General features: G+C 40.6%; 1 protein-coding gene across 1 annotated transcript in view; it reads right to left on the bottom strand.

Moving 5' to 3' along the window:
* Nucleotides 1-14683, bottom strand: part of LOC137299843 (rho GTPase-activating protein 23-like) — a 172295-nt gene extending 157612 nt beyond the window's left edge. The window contains exon 1 of the mRNA XM_067968766.1: nucleotides 14138-14683. Within this exon, the coding sequence (XP_067824867.1) occupies nucleotides 14138-14380 (243 nt within the window). The 5' untranslated portion in view covers nucleotides 14381-14683. The remainder of the gene's footprint in view (nucleotides 1-14137) is intronic.
* Between the last annotated feature and the right edge of the window lie 4999 nt (nucleotides 14684-19682).

Here is a 19682-nt window from a genome sequence, read left to right as displayed (position 1 = left end):
TTAACCAGGGAATGGGATGTAGATATATATGTTACAAAAAATTAAATATGTTTTTAATGGCTCAGTGAGTGACTAGCAAGTGTTATGAAATAATAATGCTTTACAAAATAAAGTTCTAGTGGTTATTTGTGGGAAACATAAACCATCGACTAAACCACATCTTACCTAGAATCATGCTTGTTGTATATTTGCTATCTGCATACTTTACTAGGATTTCAGTAACTCCTTGTTCCTGTAGTCAATGCTTTTAAAATGCCACTTAGAGGCAGCCCAAGAATGGATACTTTGTATTGATTTCCCATGAATGACATGAAGTTTCGCTCCAATATTATAAATAGAGCCAAGAAAAGACAGAGGTACCAGTAGGTTTAGAGAAATCTCAAACAAATGCAGTTCAAAATTAAATCAGCAGCTTAAAAAAATGTACATTCTTTTGCTAGCTTGATTTTTTAAAAATCCTGATTACCCCGTCAATACTGATTGCAATACAGTCAGATTTACAAGTCACAACTGAGTTTAAAAGTCACGTGTTTCCAATTAACATCACAGATGCTGCATTAGATCCTGATGTCATTCTTCAGCAATAAGGACCATGTTAGAACACGTAGAAATTCCACTGGGAGTCAGAAAGCACTGCTTACATACTTAGTTTGAAAGTATTTCAGCTGCCGCTCCCTGTTTTGTTAGCAAAAAAATTTTTGACAACCAGTATGGATCAACTTCAATCTTCCTTCTTTTGGGGGGAAAAATTGTGAGGTTTCAATGATCATAAAATACTTACGGATGAGGAAGGCCATTCAGCCCATCTTAATTCATCCATCCAGAATGATCCTACACTCTCCCCATTGCCAATTGTTTCTTAAATAATTCCAAGGTTTTCACCTCCACCACTCTGCCTTGAAGTCTATTCCAAGTGCTGATCACTTCCTGTGTGAAAAACTTGCTGAAACTACAGGCCCATTAGCGTAATTTCAGTTACAGGCAAGTTGCTAGAAGATATTATGTGTTGTTTAATCATTCAGAAAGAGGAGAGGTTATTAGAGAATCCCAGCATGGTTTCTAGAAAAAAAGTCTTGTCCCATCAACTTATGGAAGTTATTACGGAGGTTATAAAGATTTAAGGATGATGGAAGTCCAATAGACAATATGTATCTTGATTTTCAAAAGGCCTTTGGTATAGTGTGGCACAAAACACTGCTAAGCAAAGGTTGCATCTTGTGAGATTGGCAGGCAGATTTTAGATTTCATAGAGAATTGATTGTATTCGTGTAAACAGAGGGTTGTTATAAAATGGTAGCAGCTGTGCGCGGGGGCCAGTCACTCGCGGAACCAGTGATTCATGTTAGATCCCTTGCTCTTGACCATCCTTATTAATGATCTGGATGAAGGCATTGGACAGTCTACAAGTTTGCTGATGACACAAAGATATGTACAGGAATTAGGGCCTTAGATAAAATAAATAGTCTGCAGGGCAGATCTAGACACATTGGGGGAATGGAAAAGTGTGTGGCAGATGTCTTTCAATGTAGACAAGTGTAACATGATGCATTTGGACCAGGATAATTCCAGGCATGTATACATCCTGCAGGGTTACCCACTCAAGGCAGTGGAGTGGAAGAAGGACCTAGGAGTTTACGAAACATTGATGGTAAAAAATCAGTGTGGTGATGCTGTTGAAACAGTGAATAGGCTGCTAGGGTTCTATACCTAGGACACCGAAATATAAAGAAAGTACATTTTTTACCTTGTACAAAGTCCAGGTTCAGCCACTTCAAGAATACAGCACCCAGTTTTAACCCCATCACATCACAAGCTCTGGAAAAGGTCCAGAGGTGAGCCTCTCAAATGACAGCTACAGGTGAGGTGCCTGAAGATTGGAGGGTAGCAAATGTTGTGCCTTTGTTTAAGAAGGGCGGCAGGGAAAAGCCTGGGAACTACAGACCGGTGAGCCTGACATCTGTAGTGGGTAAGTTGTTAAGAGGGTATTCTGAGAGACAGAATCTACAGGCATTTGGAGAGGCAGGGACTGATTAGGAACAGTCAGCATGGTTTTGTGAGAGGAAAATCATGTCTCACAAATTTGATTGAGTTTTTTGAAGGGGTAACCAAGAAGATAGATGAGGGCTGTGCAGTGGACGTGGTCTACATGGACTTTAGCAAAGCCTTTGACAAGGTACCGCATGGTAAGTTGTTACATAAGGTTAAATCTCACGGGATCCAAGGTGAGCTGGCCAATTGGATACAAAATTGGATTGACGGCAGAACACAGAGGGTGGTTGTAGAGGGTTGTTTTTCAAACTGGAGGCCTGTGACCAGCGGTGTGCCTCAGGGATCGGTGCTGGGTCCGCTGTTATTTGTTATTTATATTAATGATTTGGATGAGAATTTAGGAGGCATGGTTAGTAAGTTTGCAGATGACACCAAGATTGGTGGCATTGTGGACAGTGAAGAAGGTTATCTAGGATTGCAACGGGATCTTGATAAATTGGGCCAATGGGCCGATGAATGGCAGATGGAGTTTAATTTAGATAAATGTGAGGTGATGCATTTTGGTAGATCGAATCGGGCCAGGACCTACTCCGTTAATGGTAGGGCGTTGGGGAGAGTTATAGAACAAAAGATCTAGTACAACAGGTTCATAGCTCCTTGAAAGTGGAGTCACAGGTGGATAGGGTGGTGAAGAAGGCATTCGGCATGCTTGGTTTCATTGGTCAGAACACTAAATACAGGAGTTGGGATGTCTTGTTGAAGTTGTACAAGACATTAGTAAGGCCACACTTGGAATACTGTGTACAGTTCTGGTCACCCTATTATAGAAAGGATATTATTAAACTAGAAAGAGAGTTGAAAAGATTTACTAGGATGCTACCGGGACTTGATGGTTTGACTTATAGGGAGAGGTTGGATAGACTGAGACTTTTTTCTCTGGAGAGTAGGAGGTTTAGGGGTGATCTTATAGAAGTCTATAAAATAATGAGGGGCATAGATAAGGTAGATAGTCAAAATCTTTTCCCAAAGGTAGGGGAGTCTATAACGAGGGGGCATAGATTTAAGGTGAGAGCGGAGAGATACAAAAGGGTCCAGAGGGGCAATTTTTTCACTCAAAGGGTGGCGAGTGTCTGGAACGAGCTGCCAGAGGCAGTAGTAGAGGCGGGTACAATTTTGTCTTTTAAAAAGCATTTGGACAGTTACATGGGTAAGATGGGTATAGAGGGATATGGGCCAAGTGCAGGCAATTGGGACTAGCTTAGTGGTATAAACTGGGCGACATGGACATGTTGGGCCGAAGGGCCTGTTTCCATGTTGTAAACTTCTAAGATTCTATGATTCTATTCTATGATACTTAGTTTAAGGGCCCTTAATTATCAGGATAGGCTTTAGTTATTGAGGCTTTTTAGCTGGAAAACAGTACTCAAGGAGCAGTATAAAAATCATTTTTCTCCAAAGGTCTTATGGTTGCCCCGGGGATGCACCAACGGGGGCAATGTTAGGCGGGTGACTTGTTCCCAAGTCTCTGCCAATTATACTCACTGAGATTGACTCAGGGATTATCCTCCCTTTATTGCGTTTCCCCAATGGGAGAGGAGCCTTCCCCACATTACTAACACACTGGTGCAACGTATCCTTGCTCCAACATACTGCCCCAACCTACTTCAGTCTGGAACATAACCCGTTTAATTAAATTGAGCCTTACTAAAAATAAAAATGTAAGGTATCCTCTATGCCACAGACTGCTTGAATATGGGTTTATGCCTCAATTCCCCCATATCAAGGCACAGAGAAGATGTTAGTGTTTTCCCCATAGAGGGATAGGAAGGAAAGCAGCCATCAAGTTGTTCTGTGCTGCACCCACATATCTCCAGGTGGCCAAGTTCTAAGCTGCATTGACAGAAGCCTAGAAATGTTGGCACGGCATACCCTCTTAGTCTGGGAACGGTATGTGGTGTGAAAAGACTTAAAAAGTATGAGCAAAAAACAGATTTACAAAAATAAGTTTCTTTTTCTCTCCCAAATAAAAGTTATTAATGTTTATGTTCTGGTAAACTATTCATTCCATGCATCAAATTATTTTCTTTACTGCAAATCACAAATCAACTACTCCTTATTCCTCTGATCAAAGCACTCAGTGCTCAATAATCACTGCCATATGTGCAATGAAAGATGTTTGGGCTGGATCTTCCTCCCATCGAAATGCCAGTTCTTGATTATAATTAATGACCCACCAACAAAACTGCAGAAAATAATGGCTTTGAAATGATTTCTGAAAATGTGACAAAAAGCAATGAAGAAAGCAGCCAATCAGAAAGCACCCGCAATAATGATCCTTTAAAGCTCATCAAGCAGCTAACAAGGCACTTAACTGATTCATGCCAAAAATTTCTTTAACTTACTGGTGGAGTGCACAATTTTTTTTTGAGAAAAATGGCTGAACGCCAAGTTTGAAAAAGCACAATTACTGGTGGCACTGTGCACATACTGGTGAGTTTTGCTTTGGAGAAGCACAAACAGATTTTTAATGGAGAAAGGAGTTCCTTCAAACATGCTCGGCACAAGGAAGTTGTTAAAAGTATATGCAAAAAAAAACACACACACTGCTGAGCGAAATATCAGCAAGGATGTAGCAAGTAACGCGGTAGAAGTAAAAATAGCAAAGTTATGGTGATTATATCATACATGCCATGGGCTAAATTACACTGACTCAACCCAATTACTCTCATGTTTAAAGGCGAAACTCATACACAACAGGAGGGCACAGGATGCAACAAGGAGTTGTGTCTGTAGCATGAATCGCATACTATGTGAACAAACAATGGTTGATTTATTCCGGGGGGGCGGGGGGATGAATCTGGAAGGCACTGGGACTGTGGAATTTGGAGGGGTGCACAGGACTACTGGTATATACCATATTAATCTTTTATTCTATGATATCGCATATTGCATCAGCATGTTCATGCTCACTGATGATAATGCAGTACTCAAATGGATAAGTGCATTTATATATTGTTGATGTCATCTGTTTTCTTCACAGAACAAGGATTACCCAGTTGTCAACTCGATGCACTCAAAGAGCACCACCGCTCTCATCACTTCCACTTAAAGCAAGCACTAGATCAGATACACACACACAAAGAGGGGAGATCATAGTGATGTTGATGAATCATATCACAGAATCATACAGCACGGAAGGAGGCCATTCGACCCATCATGCCTGTGCCGGCTCATTCAAAGAGCTATCCAATTAGTCCCACTCCCCTGCTCTTTTCCCAAACCCCTACAAATTTTTCAAGTACGTATCCAATTCCCTTTTGAAAGGGACTATTGAATCTGCTTCCACCACCCTTTCAGGCAATGCATTCCATATCATAACTCGCTGTGTAAAAAAAATTCTCCTCATCTCCCCCCCCCACCCTGGCTTTTTTTGCCAATTACCTTAAATCTGTATCCTTTCGTAAATGACCCTCCTGCCAGTGGAAACAGTTTCTCCCTCTCTATTAAAACCTCATATAATTTTGAACACCTGTTAAATCTCCCCTTCTCTGCTCTAAGAAGAACAATCCCAGCTTCTCTAGTCTTTCCATTTAACTAAAGTCCCTCATCACTGGTACCATTCTGGTAAATCTTCGCTGCACCCTCTCCAAGGCTTTGACATCCTTCCCAAAGTATGGTACCCAGAATTGAACGCAATACTCCAGCTGAGGCCTAACCAGTGTTTTATAAAGGTTTAGCATAACTTCCTTGCTTTTATACTCTATGCCTCTATTAATAAAGCCCAGGATCCCATATGCTTTTTTAACAGCCTTCTCAACTTGTCCTGCCACCTTCAAAAATTTGTGTATGTGCACCCCCAGGTCTCTCTGTTCCCGTACCTGCTTTAAAATTGTACTAGTTAGTTTATATTGCCTCTCCTCATTCTTCCTATCAAAATGAATCACTTCACACTTCTCTGCGTTAAATTTCATCTGCCATGTGTCTGTCCATTTCACCAGTCTGTCTACGTCCTCCTGAAGTTTGTTACTATCCTCCACATCAATTACTACCTTTCTGAATTTCGTGTCATCAGCAAACTTTGAAATTATACCCTCTATATCCAAGACCAGGTCGTTAATATATATCAAAAAGAGCAGTGGTCCTAATACTGACACCTGGGGAACACCACTGTATACTTCCCTCCAGTGTGAAAAACAGCCATTCACCACTACTTTCTGTTTTCTGTCCCCGAGCCAATTTTACATCCACGTTGTCACTGTCCCTTTATTACCAAGGTCTTTAATTTTGCTAACAAGTCTATTTTATGGTACTTCATCAAATGCTTTTTGAAAGTCCATATGCACAACATCAACCAGATACCCTCATCATCCCTCTCAGTTACTTCATCAAAGAACTCAATCAAGTTAATCAAACATGATTTTCCTTTAACAAATTCACGCTGACTTTCATTTATTAGCCCATACTTTTCCAAGTGCCAAATTATTTTGTCCCCGATTATTGTCTCTAAAAGTTTCCCCACCACCAACGTTAGGCTGACTGGCCTGTAATTGCCGGGTTTATCCCTCTCCCCTTTTTTGAACATGGGTGTAACATTTGCATATGTTTATCTATGTTAATATTACTACTTTTATTATTAAATTGTAACAGTCGAGCATCATCTTCAAGAGTGAAGACCGATCCTAAATACCCACTTAATATTTCTGCCATACCCAGTGAGTCCTTCATAACCTGTCCTTGACCATCCTTCAATTGCCCAATACAACCTTTGACAGTTCTGATTCTGCACATAACTGAAAAAGCTTTTCCCAAAACTTCTACATTTGTCTACAATCCTCTTTTACATTATCCTTTTAGCTGATCTAATAGCAGCCTTCGTTTTCTTTAGTTTTTTTTGTACTTAACTCTGTTTAGTTGAGTATTAGATGCCTTAAGATTATAGAAACATTTTTGTTTACATCTTATTTGTCTTTATACATGACAAGTCAGCCACCATGGCTTTTTCTTACGACACTCCCTTCTTTTGACTTTGGGTTCATATTTGTCTTCCACATTTTTTAATCTTGTTCTTAAAAACTTTCCATTTGTATTCAATATCGGTCTCATCACCATCCAGTAGGGTTAGCCAAATAACCTGTTCTAAATCATCTGCCATTTTAGCAAAGTTTGCCCTTCTGAAATCTGGTACGAGTTGTAGATATTCAGTACTTATAATTTTGTGGTCACTGTTGCCCAGGTGTTCCCCCCACATGGAGGCCCAGCTCACTACTAAACACTAGATCTAATATATCATCATCTCTGGGTGACTTCATTAACATGTTGAGTCAGGAAACAGTCGTGTATATTTTCAACAAATTTTTCAGCTGCACTTCCCACCACAAAAGAGGGTAAAACATCGCACCACTGAATTCCAGGAAAATTGAAATCACCCAAACAAAGGTGACCTACTTTTGAGGCTTTAGAAATCTGTTTCCATAGTAATTCATCATGTTCAGGTGTCTGACCTGAACATCAGGTGTCTCCTGATGGTACACCACTCTACACTCACATTCATTTTTTTCCTAAAATTAGTGGAGAGGGGAAATATCATGGCTCCAACAGACTTTACACTGGAGCTGTAAAAATTAACAGATGAATCCTTACAAAGAAAAATTGTCACTGCAATACCAGTAGCAGGCAGAAAATTGATGTGAATAAGTGTGACAGATACATTCATAGCACACAACGAGTGATGTAAGAAAAGGAATTACTTCACTGCCAGTGTTTAATTTTCCTTAAGGTAGATGTTACAGTAGCAACAAAGAGGAAACAAAACTTAAGCAGTCTCTTTGGATCTCTTAAAGGAAACAAGTGGTCACATTGAGGTTCAAGTACAATTTATTGATGATCCAGTTTAGCGGAAGTCAACTCTGAAACATTGGCACAACACTTTTAGGAGGTCATCAGCTATTATCTTAAAATTATCTTATTTCTCTGCCCCTCAGAGCTCTGGTCAGATACCTGCATTTTCAATTATAATCTAATTCTACTGAAAGTGTGTTACCCCTCTGATTATTCCCAATAAAGAATTTTATGGATTTATGTATAAAGAAATCGCTGACCCATAAACAGTTAAAATCCTGTATCCTCAGTTCTTACCACCTATGCTAAAAATGAAAAACCTGCAATATCTACTGAATAATGAACAAAGCAAATAATTTTAAATAACAACAGGAACACAGATCTGTTACTCTGTATTAGTGATCGCAGCCAAACCTCCCCCACAGAAAAGCTCAACAGTAAATCGGAGGCAAGTCCCTGACATTCATTTTAAAAATGACCTTGTGGCCCCCCCCCCCCCACCCCAAATGGAGGCCATTTTTGAGCTTTTCATTCTACAAGCTCAGTCCTTGTTTGAAAAAAACACAAATATTCAGCTTTATTTGAGGATTATACTCCCACCAGTTCTCCACATTTCTGTGTGACTCTAGATCTGCTGCCAGTACTCCAATCTCTTTCCTGAACTTACAATGAACAAGTTCAGCGTGTTTAGTATCAACATGTTTGCATCATAATGCAACATTGCAAAGAACAGTGAACCAGCCCATTGTCTGTTTGCAGGCCCTTGATTTGGAATTTTTTTCAAATTGAAAAATTGTTTTTTTATATCATTCACTTCTTCACAGATTCATTAGAGACTGAGTCAGAGAAGAGAGCAATAAAAACAGAAAATGCTGGAATCTCTCAGCAGGTTAGTCAACATCTGTGGAGAGGGGAAAGTAGGGTTAATGTTTCCGACCATTCTGACGAAAGGTCATCAACCTGAAACATTAACCCTACCTTCCTCTCTCCACAGATGCTGCCTGACCTGCTGAGTGTTTCCAACATTTTCTGTTTTTAGTTCAGATTTCCAACAGCTGCAGTAGTTTTTTTTCCAGAAGACAGAGATCTGGTTAGGGTCTTCATCTTATGTCGGTGTACTTAGAAGGTCACATGTTGCAATTAAAAGATGAATAAAACAAAACAAATACGATAATTACGTGCTCTCTAAGTGACCATGTATGAAAACCGATGCCTGTGGCATCCTTACAAAAAGTTAATTTAACGCATGGCCTCACAGTTTAGAAACTGTAAACTGCTGCAGAAAAGTGAACACAGCTGAGGAAAGAACTGTTCATCTGAAAAAAAATAAGACATTGTACAACATGCAAGCTTCAATCCTCTTGCAGGTATGATGGTGTTTATACACATTTTATACTGTAAGTGCTAGCTAAAATAAGACTGTAACAAAAGCTCAGGTTCTGAAACTTCTTTGTGGATGAACCTTCAGCCATCCTACCACATGGAACAAAAACAAATCTATTCATGAGTATTTCTGTATTTTTCAGGCCCAAACTCAAACTTTCCCTCATCCACATCCCTGGCCATGGTCAGCTTTTCTTAAAACTTCAAGCTGTTTCTGTCCCACAGCAATGAAGCCTGGGAGCCTCTAATACACCCTTAATACAAAAATGATTTGCTGCATGAAAATCTGATCCCCTACTAATCGTTACATCAATTTACCATTTTTGAAGAACCGTCAGGTGGTAACTAACATTTTAGGGATCATCCATAATTATCATCTCTTAATCATTAAAAGTACATAGGGCTGTTCTGGTTCCTCCTCTCCTGCTTGTTGTGAACATTATGGAAAAAGTCCTACCTAGTGCTGGCAAAGAATGTCACAGCCCCATTTAAAATGACTATTTCTACTGAAAGACAAGATAATGGGGTCGAACGGCGTCTCACATCAGTATCTCTGATGACAAGATTTGTAATAATCTTGAGGTTCCACTGTATGGGAAAGTATGGGAAAGAACACAGGGCTACAAGGACCCCAGTCATTTTCAATTTAGTGAATTAAAGTTTTAATGCTGTAGTTTGTATGCTGATGCAGAGCTGGAAGGAATCTCTGAATAATCCTGGTCCAGAACTTGTCCAAATATAAAGTATATGGTTCCTCTAAACTGTGGCATCGATCCATTCTTTACATCTTTTGAAGACCAAACAGTAAATATTTTTCATTTGGCTTGTACAAACAGGGGAACACCCTAACTAGATAATAGCATTTACACCAATACTTCCCTCAGTGTATTTTAAGTGTTCAACAGCCAAAGAATAAATGAAAATTAGTTTTTAATTTGGTACTGTGTCACCAGATGAGGAGAGATTACCTACAGAGGACAATCTCCATCACCCTTAAAATAGCTACTGGATGCAGCACTGATTCCAATTTCCACCGCCAAACATATAGGAAATTCTGAAACAGTCTGGCACACACCGCTGAGTCCCTGCTGTCTCTTGCTTTCATCCTACATCTAAGACATGGTAGTCATTCTATCCACCTCAATTGGATGAAACACTTAATGAACCTCATAGGGAGTAGAATCAAAGACTTGCTGGTCTCAAGTCTGCCACTCAACTGAGTGAGCTACCCACCCACTACCAAATAAATGGGCACAATATAAATAGAGGATATTAAACGAGGATCTATATGATTTTATATCCTACAAATGGAGTGACTTACAATAAAATCAGTTTTAGTCAGTGTCAAATTGTTTATTTAGACTAAAGGTGCTGAGCGTAAATACAGGGTCCAGTGATGTGCATGTGTCACAGGACTGCTACTTTATACTTTGGTCCTTGTTATTCTATGCAGGATCATGAATTGTTTATATGAATTTCATCTATATGGAGTATCAAACAAATGCATCATTGTTGCTTCATACCAAAATTGCTGGACAGTATGTGGGGAAAGTGACTCAGTGATGTGATCCAAATCAACCTATTTGGATCTGAGAAAGACAAATCAGATTATTTTCTTAATGGTGACAGACTAGGAGCTGTAGAGGAGCAAATGGATTTAATTGTCCACATGAACAAATTAAAGGTTAGTGCACAGATACAAAAAGTAATCAAAAAGGCTAATGGAATGTTGTCCTTTATTTCAAGGGGGTTGGAATTCAAAAGCGAGGCAGTGATGCTTCAGTTATAGAAAGCCTTGGTCAGACCCCATCTCCAGTACTGTGTTCAGTTTTAGGCACCAAACCTCAGGACACATATATTGGCCTTGGAGGGGGTACAGCACACATTTACCAGAATTATACCAGGGCTTAAAGGGTTAAATTATGAGGTCAGGCTGCATAAACTTGGCTTGCAGTCCCTTGAAGTGTTCAAAAATGATGAAGGGATTCGATAGGCTAGATGCAGAGAAACTATTTCCTCTGGTGGGGGAATCCAGAAGAAGGAGGCACAATTAACTGTAAAATTAAAACTAGGCCATTTAGGAGTGAAATTAGGAAGCACTTTTTCACACAAAGGGTAATGGAAATCTGGAACTCTCTTTCCCCAAAAAGCTGTGGATGATGGATCAATTGAAATCAGATCTATAGATTTTTGTTAGGTATGGGTATCAAAGATTATGGAACAAAGGCGGGTAGAAGGAGTTACGGTACAGTTCAGCCACGATCTAAGTGAATGGCAGAACAGGCTCGAGGGGCTGAATGGACTACCCCAGTTCCTATGATGCTATTGAAGTGGTAAACCGGCTAAGATTCCACACAATGCATGTTTACATACCATCAGTATTCCGCAAGGTCGTCTTCATGATTTAATCTTAGAACAAACAGTACAAGAATCTGTGCTATAGACTAAATATTGTCGTAGTATTGTTGCTTTCATCACAAATTGATTGCAATCCCTATCTGCAAAGGAATTAAGAGTTTAAAACCAGAAAATCCTTGTGCCCCTTAGTTATCTGGAAATTGTTCAAACGAAAGAAAAAACAAAGAATAAAAAGAACAAAAAAAAAAGAAATAACAGAAAGAAAAAAGATTGCATTTATATAGTGCCTTTCATGACCTCAGGATGGTTCAAAGCACATTACAGCCAATGAAATGTAGTCATTGTCGTAATGTAGGAAGGACTTTATAAGCATTCAGATTACATATTCCATCTATGGCAGAACTGGCACTAAATTGTGATTTCAAGAAACTGAACGAAGAGCTGAGAGAACAACTAACTTTTAAAGTGGACATTCTTAATATATATGTATTATAAATTTCAACATGTGCTACAAAGTGTTTGCCTAATATCTTTGCTGAAGTAAATTATTAAATTGGATATAAATTCAACTAGTCATTTAAGCCTATATGAAACTGGTTTTCTGTGTGGTGTTTCCATCTTTTGGGAGGTGGAGACGGAGTGGGAATCTTATGTAAATTCAAATAAGCAAGTTACTGCAATTAGTGTTAATAGTTAGGTCTGGGCTATGTTATTTCTGGAGAGCAAAGAAACAAAAGATGCAGACTCCAGATCATAAGGATTGTAGTCTGCTTACAGAATCTGTCTTCAAGCCATCTAAATGAGAAAACAGTTTTTGAAAAATTCATTTAGTTAGTCAGACATAGATTATATTTTACACATCCGCATTGTGTGTTTTTTTAAACCATTCATTTGACAAGGCTAAAAGCAAAAATGATTTTAAAAAATTAAGTTGGAAAGTAAACTAGGTTGCTAAGCAGATTGCACACTGCTTCTCATAATGTTGCTGTGAAACAGTTTTTTCCACAGTACCATGTGTTGCAGTACCACTTGCATAAAATTTGGGATATGGTAGTGATTGTGTTTCTGGACTAGTAATACAGAGACCTGGACTTATCCATAGAATGGGAATTCAAATTCCACTCTGGCAGTTTGATCATTTGAATTCAGTTTATAAAAACCTGGAACTAAAAGCTAGTATCTGTAATTTATGATAATATACCATTGTGGATCATGATGTCTTCATGAAATATTTTTCTTTTTTTTTATTATTATTGTTCATTCTCAGGACATGGGCGCAACTGGTATGGCCGGCATTTATTGGCCATCCCTAGTTGCCTTGAGAAGGTGGTGGTGGTGGGCCTTCTCCTGGAACCACTGCAGTCATCTTTGTAGTGGTTTGCTACAACTGAGTGGCTTACTAGGCCACTTCAGAGGTCAGTTAAGAGTCAACCACAGTGGTGTGGGACTGGAGTCACATATAGGCCAAACTGGGTATGAATGGCAGGTTTTACGACAATCCAACAACTTCATGGTCATTTTTACTGATATTAGCTTTAAATTTCCGTATTTTTTTTCTCGAAACTGACTTTAAATTCTTGAACTGTCATGGTGGGATCTGAACTCACATTCTCTAGATTATAAATGATCAGGATTACTAGTTCAACAACATAACCTACTACACTACCATACCCAGAAATAGCTATGCAATAGATTTTTTCTGATTATACAAACAGAATAGAAAGTAGACCAGTTAACTAATGTTTCTCCAGCGCTACGTGTTATGAAGATATTCAAATTTTCATAACAAAAGTTAAATTCAAGAACATGCGCTTTGTACTTAGGCCACTGACCTCCACCCTACAGCCTTGGATTCCTGCCAATTATGGAGGCAGTACCTGGCATGAAGAGCAGAGGTTAGCAATGTGCACATACAGGCATCCTGTTTATGGAATAAACTTCTACTGTGAAAAGCTGAATGTCTTCATAACAAATGTTTTTTTTTGGGGCAATATGTTAACAATTCTGCTTTACTCTAGAATAAGAGTTTTAGCTACAACTGTTGTAAAAAGCAGACTAAAGGATCCATGGTGCTGTGTGCTGATGTATTATTGTCGATGTATTATTGTCGATGTATTATTGGGCTGTGCTATGAGGCATTAGGACAATGGATGAACACTCACAAATCTTCTGAAAATCCATTAGCTGGGCTTCAATACTGATGTGTCACGGAAAAAGATTTCCGCAGCTCTAAGCCCATTAGAGATTATGTGGTTAATTCAAAACTTATTAAATGTATTTGAATTATTAGTAAAACATTTTTACATAAACTGCTATTAGTACATTAACTCTGCAAGTGCTTTAATGAGATATCAGCAGCTGTAGTGCCAAAATGTAAAGAAGTTTTATCAGGCAGCCATTGTTGTTCCTACATGTTTGTACAGACAAGGTTTGTCTGCACTTATATTCTTTTAAAGATTTCCTGAGGCAATGCAGTATCCAGGAAGTTAAATCTGGCTGCATCCACTTTTTCTCCTACACAATACACAGACAAGCAAAGAGTTCATAGCTTCCGAAGCAAACACCTTACCAGCAACTCCTCCTCCTCCTCCTCCTCCTCCTCCCAAACAGGAAAACTGTACTTTCTTTTGACAGCTGAGATATCACTGTCCCTCTCCTTCCTGGGGTTTACCTCCGAGGTCACATTCCTCAGTGCGGCCAGCCAAATGCAGCGGGGCTCAGGAGAACTGCAGTCAATCCCCACCGGTCTTTCCCAATTCCAGTGTCTGTAGATCAAGCCTGGGCTGCAGGCAGCTTTTCCAGCACTGGACATGCTTTCACAGATAACCCTGCGTCCGTTCCTTAGTTTACTTTAGTCCAACTGGAAGAGCAACTTCCAGCCCACTTGAAAGTGATCTTTTCAGATGTGGCTATCATTAGTCCAAGATGACTGTTGCTTTCCGACTTCCATTCACAACAACAAAACAAGTCACACATCATTTATCACATAGTGAAAGAGTCATCTGGCAGCTGGGACAGTGCAGGATCCAGCATACTTTACTCTTCCTCATTCTTTTCATTCACATCGACAGTGAACCCAAATACATCCCAAAGATGGTTAAGAGTTATGCTGCAGGGCATAACTGCAGACTACCAGGCGCAATCTCTTTAGCTGGAACGTCAGACACTCCCAACACAAACTGAAAACTTACACAGCAGTCACCTCCCCTATGCACTGCACGCTGTGAACCAGCAGCTGTTCCGGGCTGTTAGCCCCAAACACTGACCTCTGACCCTATTCGCCAGCTGACACTCACAGGAGACTATTGGAAGTTTCACATTGCTGCAAATTCTGTCACATGCTAGAGCAAACTGAGTAAACTAAATAGTCAAACAAATGTGTTGCGCTGGCCCTCTTTTTTTTAAATCTTCTGTGGGCTTGGCTGTTCTCTTTTAGATAAACACATGATGTCACTTTGCTGCACATAAAGTTCCCTTTCAAGAGCTGAGATGAGCTAATTGGTCAAAAGACAATCGGACCCGACTTCTGACTCCAAACAAGTTCTCTAAACAGTTTAACAACTAAAGTACACCTCAGTGTTGCCTTCAAGGCAAAGTAAATTACATAATTTCTTCAAATATTTTTATATATAATTATATATAAATAATGCACAAATTTAAAACATTAAAATAAACTAATATTAAAATGTTTGTCCTATACATATGTGAACAAAAGACTGATTGATGCGGCAACGCTGTTTGTCACTTTGCAGCTGCATTCGTGCTACAACTTACTTGCTAAGTTCTGTAAAAGCATATAAGCATGAACAATATAGATTTACAGAGCACTCTTCACGTACAGGATATTGACGACGATGATGACGGGTTGGCTGATTAGAATGATTTTGAGGAGGTTTCTGAAAGTAAGAAGGGAAGTGGAAAGGCACAGAGTTCTAGGGAAGATTTTTCTCCAGGGCTGGGCAAAGTGGCTTAAAGAGCCATCACCAATCATGGAGCGAAGGAACAAGGACTAACCAGTATCAGAGGAGCAGACAGTGTGTGTGCGTACATATGGCTAAAGGAGGTGGCTAAAGTAGAGCAGGTAAGACCACGGAAATATTTTAAAATGACAAGGATCTTGAAATCAATTCGATAAGGCACCAGTGAAACTTGAAAAGAACAGGAGTAATGAGAGTGCAAGACTTTGCACAGATGACGTTATCAGCTACAGCTTTTCTGATTGAGTTGTAATTTGTGGAAGGGGTGACCAGTTAGGAGAGCACTGGAGGAGTCGAGGTTCAAGGATGAAAAGGCATGAACTGGGATTTAGCTACAGTGGGGGAAGAGATGGGAATGGAGAATGGCAATGTTGCAGAAGTGGAAGAAGCAGTCTTGGATAACTGCAACAAATGTGAGGAATGAATCTCAGCTTAAGGTCTAGTCGTACGCTGAGGATCTGCATCTCCTGAGGAGGCAGCTGGGAGGTTGCTAGAGTCACGGTAAGGGCCATGTTAATACCAGCAGGACTCAGAGGATGGCTTTGGTTTTGCCAGCATTAAATTGGAGCAAATTTTGGCTCATTCAGGTCTTGTAGCCAGACAGGCAACTGTAGAATGTAGCATCAAACTTTGGATCATAAATATTCAAAACATTGCACGTAAAGTTCATTGATGCTTTCTGCATTGGTCCCATTCCCGAGGATCAGTAAATATTACATCAACTGCAGGTCAAATGCTTAAGAAAAAATGTCGCTCAGAATCACTGAATGGACAAGAATTTTTTGCGGTCATATACCATTTAGAAAAAGTAATCGGCTCTCTGTAGTATTCCCCAAATAAGAGGGCAGCAAATAACCTGTTCCCAGATGTCTGTCAAAACTACTGTGGAGCTGTTGCATGAATGTGTGAGTGTCTTGAGAAGAGTCACCTGCCGCCTGTTTACACTCCCACCCACCGGCCAGGCTGTCAATCTGGCCGCCCGTCTCAATCACTAGCCAAATCAAAATATTAACCATTTCTCCTATAAACACTTACGGGAACAAAATCCCAGAAAATCTATTAACCCCATGTAACAAAAATGGAATTTACCTCTTCTGTCAGAATAAATCAATGGCCCCAATTATAAAAGGAGGGAATCATAGAACACAGTTCCTGATAAACCAGTCGAAGGTTATTTAAACTAGGCACTGCCATTAAGGTCGGCAGGGCCTCCACGTTCCCACCGTTAAGATTGCCAGGGCCTCCACTTCTCCAGCCTTGCCGGGTTCTTCCCACGCTACTGCGCTCCTCCACACCCTCCCCGCCCCCCATTAATATCGGGGCCAGAGTGTCTGCGACGTAAAAAAGGTTAGGACACCTTTTTATCCAAGAATCAAATGATTTCTTCTCAATCACTAGGCAAATCAAAATATTAACCATTTCTCTTATTAACAAACACTTAGGTGAACAAAGTGTGAACTGGGGATTCCAGGTGGCCTAATGGTTGATCTGATTTTGACACTTGCCAGCTATTGAAAAACACAACTCCATTTATATTGTTGAAATGAAATCAGCATATAAAATTTGCTTTGTCCATTAACAAGCCTATAATTTGATTAACTTTAGATCAAAGGCCTACTTGTGACTTTGACTCACACAGCATTAGAAGCAATCATTGCAGTTTTCAGGGAAGCACCTTATTTTTCAAATTCTATCTATATTCCTCAAGCCTCGCCTGCAATATGCCTGACCTGGAAATAAGCAGGAAGGCTGGAATAGCAGGAGCATGCCGAGAATCGGTCCTTGGAACCAGCCGTGTTTGCCACAGACCAATAATTTGAGAACTTTTCAGATGATATGGTTCACAGGAATAAACCAGCTTCATGGGACACTAACTCAAGTCCAGTGATTGCAGCTTTCACTGAAAAACAAAAATCCCAGAAAACCCCATGTAATAAAAATGGAATTTACCTTTCCTGTCAGAATAAATCAGTGGCCCCAATTATAAAAGGAACCAATAATGGAATACAATTCCCAATGCACCAGTAAAAGTTCTAAATCACATAATAAAAACAGAATTTGGCAATAGATAAACATACCTAAAGCTGCAAATTGTTGCTAAGATTGAATCCCAAAATTGATGACCACAGCAGGCAAAGTTTATGTTAATACTGTTTTTACTCACTGTCTGAAGAAAAAGACTTGCATTTATATAGTGCCTTTCACAACAGCATTAATTTTATGCCCTAATCGGTAACAATAGCAAAAGCCATTTTAGCGTTGTAAATATGCATTACCTCATCAATTGACTTTGCCCAATAGTTCAAGTGCAAATTATATATATTTTATAATGTACTTTTCTCCTCTGGGTTGAACACAGGGAGCAGGGAAACCTACAGCTGAGAACACGGGAAGTGAGCTCGTCATACTGCGTCAGTGCTGCTGTCCATCCACCTGACCGTGAAGCAAAAATCATTAAAACATTTATATTGCAATTATTAATATTAATATCTAACCATTTCTTAATGATGAAAAATTGGAGGAAGAGTAATGTAAAAAAAAGCAGAGAGGGTAACTTTAACCGTACTCATCTGGCAGAAAACAGGTGGGGAGGCAGTTAAAATCACTCAGGATATTTACCCACTGAAAAGCCACTAGAAACTCACTGTTTCGGATTTTAACCTGCTATACCGAGCAACCAGCAAAGACGCCTGCTCATAGCCAGTGATGTCCTGCTTTACGTCATCAGGACCCAATTGCAATTTTAATTGGTGGCCTGAGTAGGGAAGCCACTGTTGCTTTCCTGCCAGGTGAAGATAGCGAGAAGAGTTGGGGCCAGGAAAGGCCCAAATAGATAAGTTTTTTATTTCCTAGTGGAGCCAGGAAGAGAAGGAAAGCTTTAGGCGACTCTGTGAGGGACCCCCACCCCCACTTCCTGAATGCAAGACAGCCATTGAAGCCAATTCCACCACCAATGTGTGTCGGCAGGTGGCCTCCAGGCCACACAATTTTCTGCTGCTTCCACCTGGTATGGGCTTTGGGCAGGTGGGTAGTAAGGTGAGTTGGAAACTCACCAGCTGCTCCAAAAATGAGGCCCAGGCTGTTTTAGCCAGCGGGATTTAAATGAGGCCCAGGAGTTAAAATTGGGGAGCAGCGAATGAGTTTCACCTCAAAACCCACCTGCCCAGTGTTAAAATCGGGGCCTCAGAATCAATGGGCTCGATATTAGGAGGGAGGTGGGTTGGCAGCGGGGGGTCGACTGGGCGAGTGGGTGACGCGCCCAGTGAATTCGGGGTGCTTCGCACGCGATCGCAGCCTAATTGAAGCCACTTACCTTGGCTTCCGGGTTTCGTGCTGGAAAGCTGCGCAGCGGGCAGACTGCGCAACTGCATCATAGGCTGTCAGCTGGAGGAGCCCTATTTAAAGAGGCAGTCCTCCACTGACTGATGCTGCAGAAAATAGGCAAAGTTACAGCATGGAGCAGCCCAGGGGGAAGGCTGCTCCCAGGTTTAATGATGCCTCACTCCAGGTCCTACTGGATGGGGTGAGGAGGGGGAGGACAGAGATCTTCTCCCTGGCGGACGGGAGGAAGTGGCCGCCTCTGCCACCACGAAGGCCTGGCTCGAGGTGGCAAAGGAGGTCACCAGCACTTCCACCAACATATCACGCTCCTGCATACAGTGCAGGAGGCGCTTCAATGACCTAAGTAGGTCAGCTGAAGTGAGTACAGTTATTTATTCCCCTACACTCCATCTGTCACATCACTGCCCCCACCCCACATCTCCTTCTGCACTGCCAACACTACTCTATCACATCACTCCTCACACCCACTCAAAGCTCATCCTCATCTTACCTACACTTGCTCACCTCGCCAGTACTCATTCCACCATTACCACACAACCCAATCCTCATACAATCTTATGGCTCTATCTCATACTCACTCATACACCTCTTTCACGGTCAGCCTCACCCAACCTGCCACTACCTGTGCTGCAGCCACAGAGCATGCATTACATATGTGTAGTAGGAAGCATAAGGCAAACGTGTCGTGAGCATGAAGGGGATGCACAAGGGTGTTTGAGGGTTTGTCATGGTTTTTACTTATATTTGATTTCTGATCAACTCACATTACATTAGTTGTTACCACTACTGTCACAT

The sequence above is a fragment of the Heptranchias perlo genome, chromosome 30, assembly GCF_035084215.1.
Source record: "Heptranchias perlo isolate sHepPer1 chromosome 30, sHepPer1.hap1, whole genome shotgun sequence".
Lineage (NCBI taxonomy): Eukaryota > Metazoa > Chordata > Chondrichthyes > Hexanchiformes > Hexanchidae > Heptranchias > Heptranchias perlo.
This window is presented reverse-complemented; position numbering and strand designations above follow the sequence as displayed.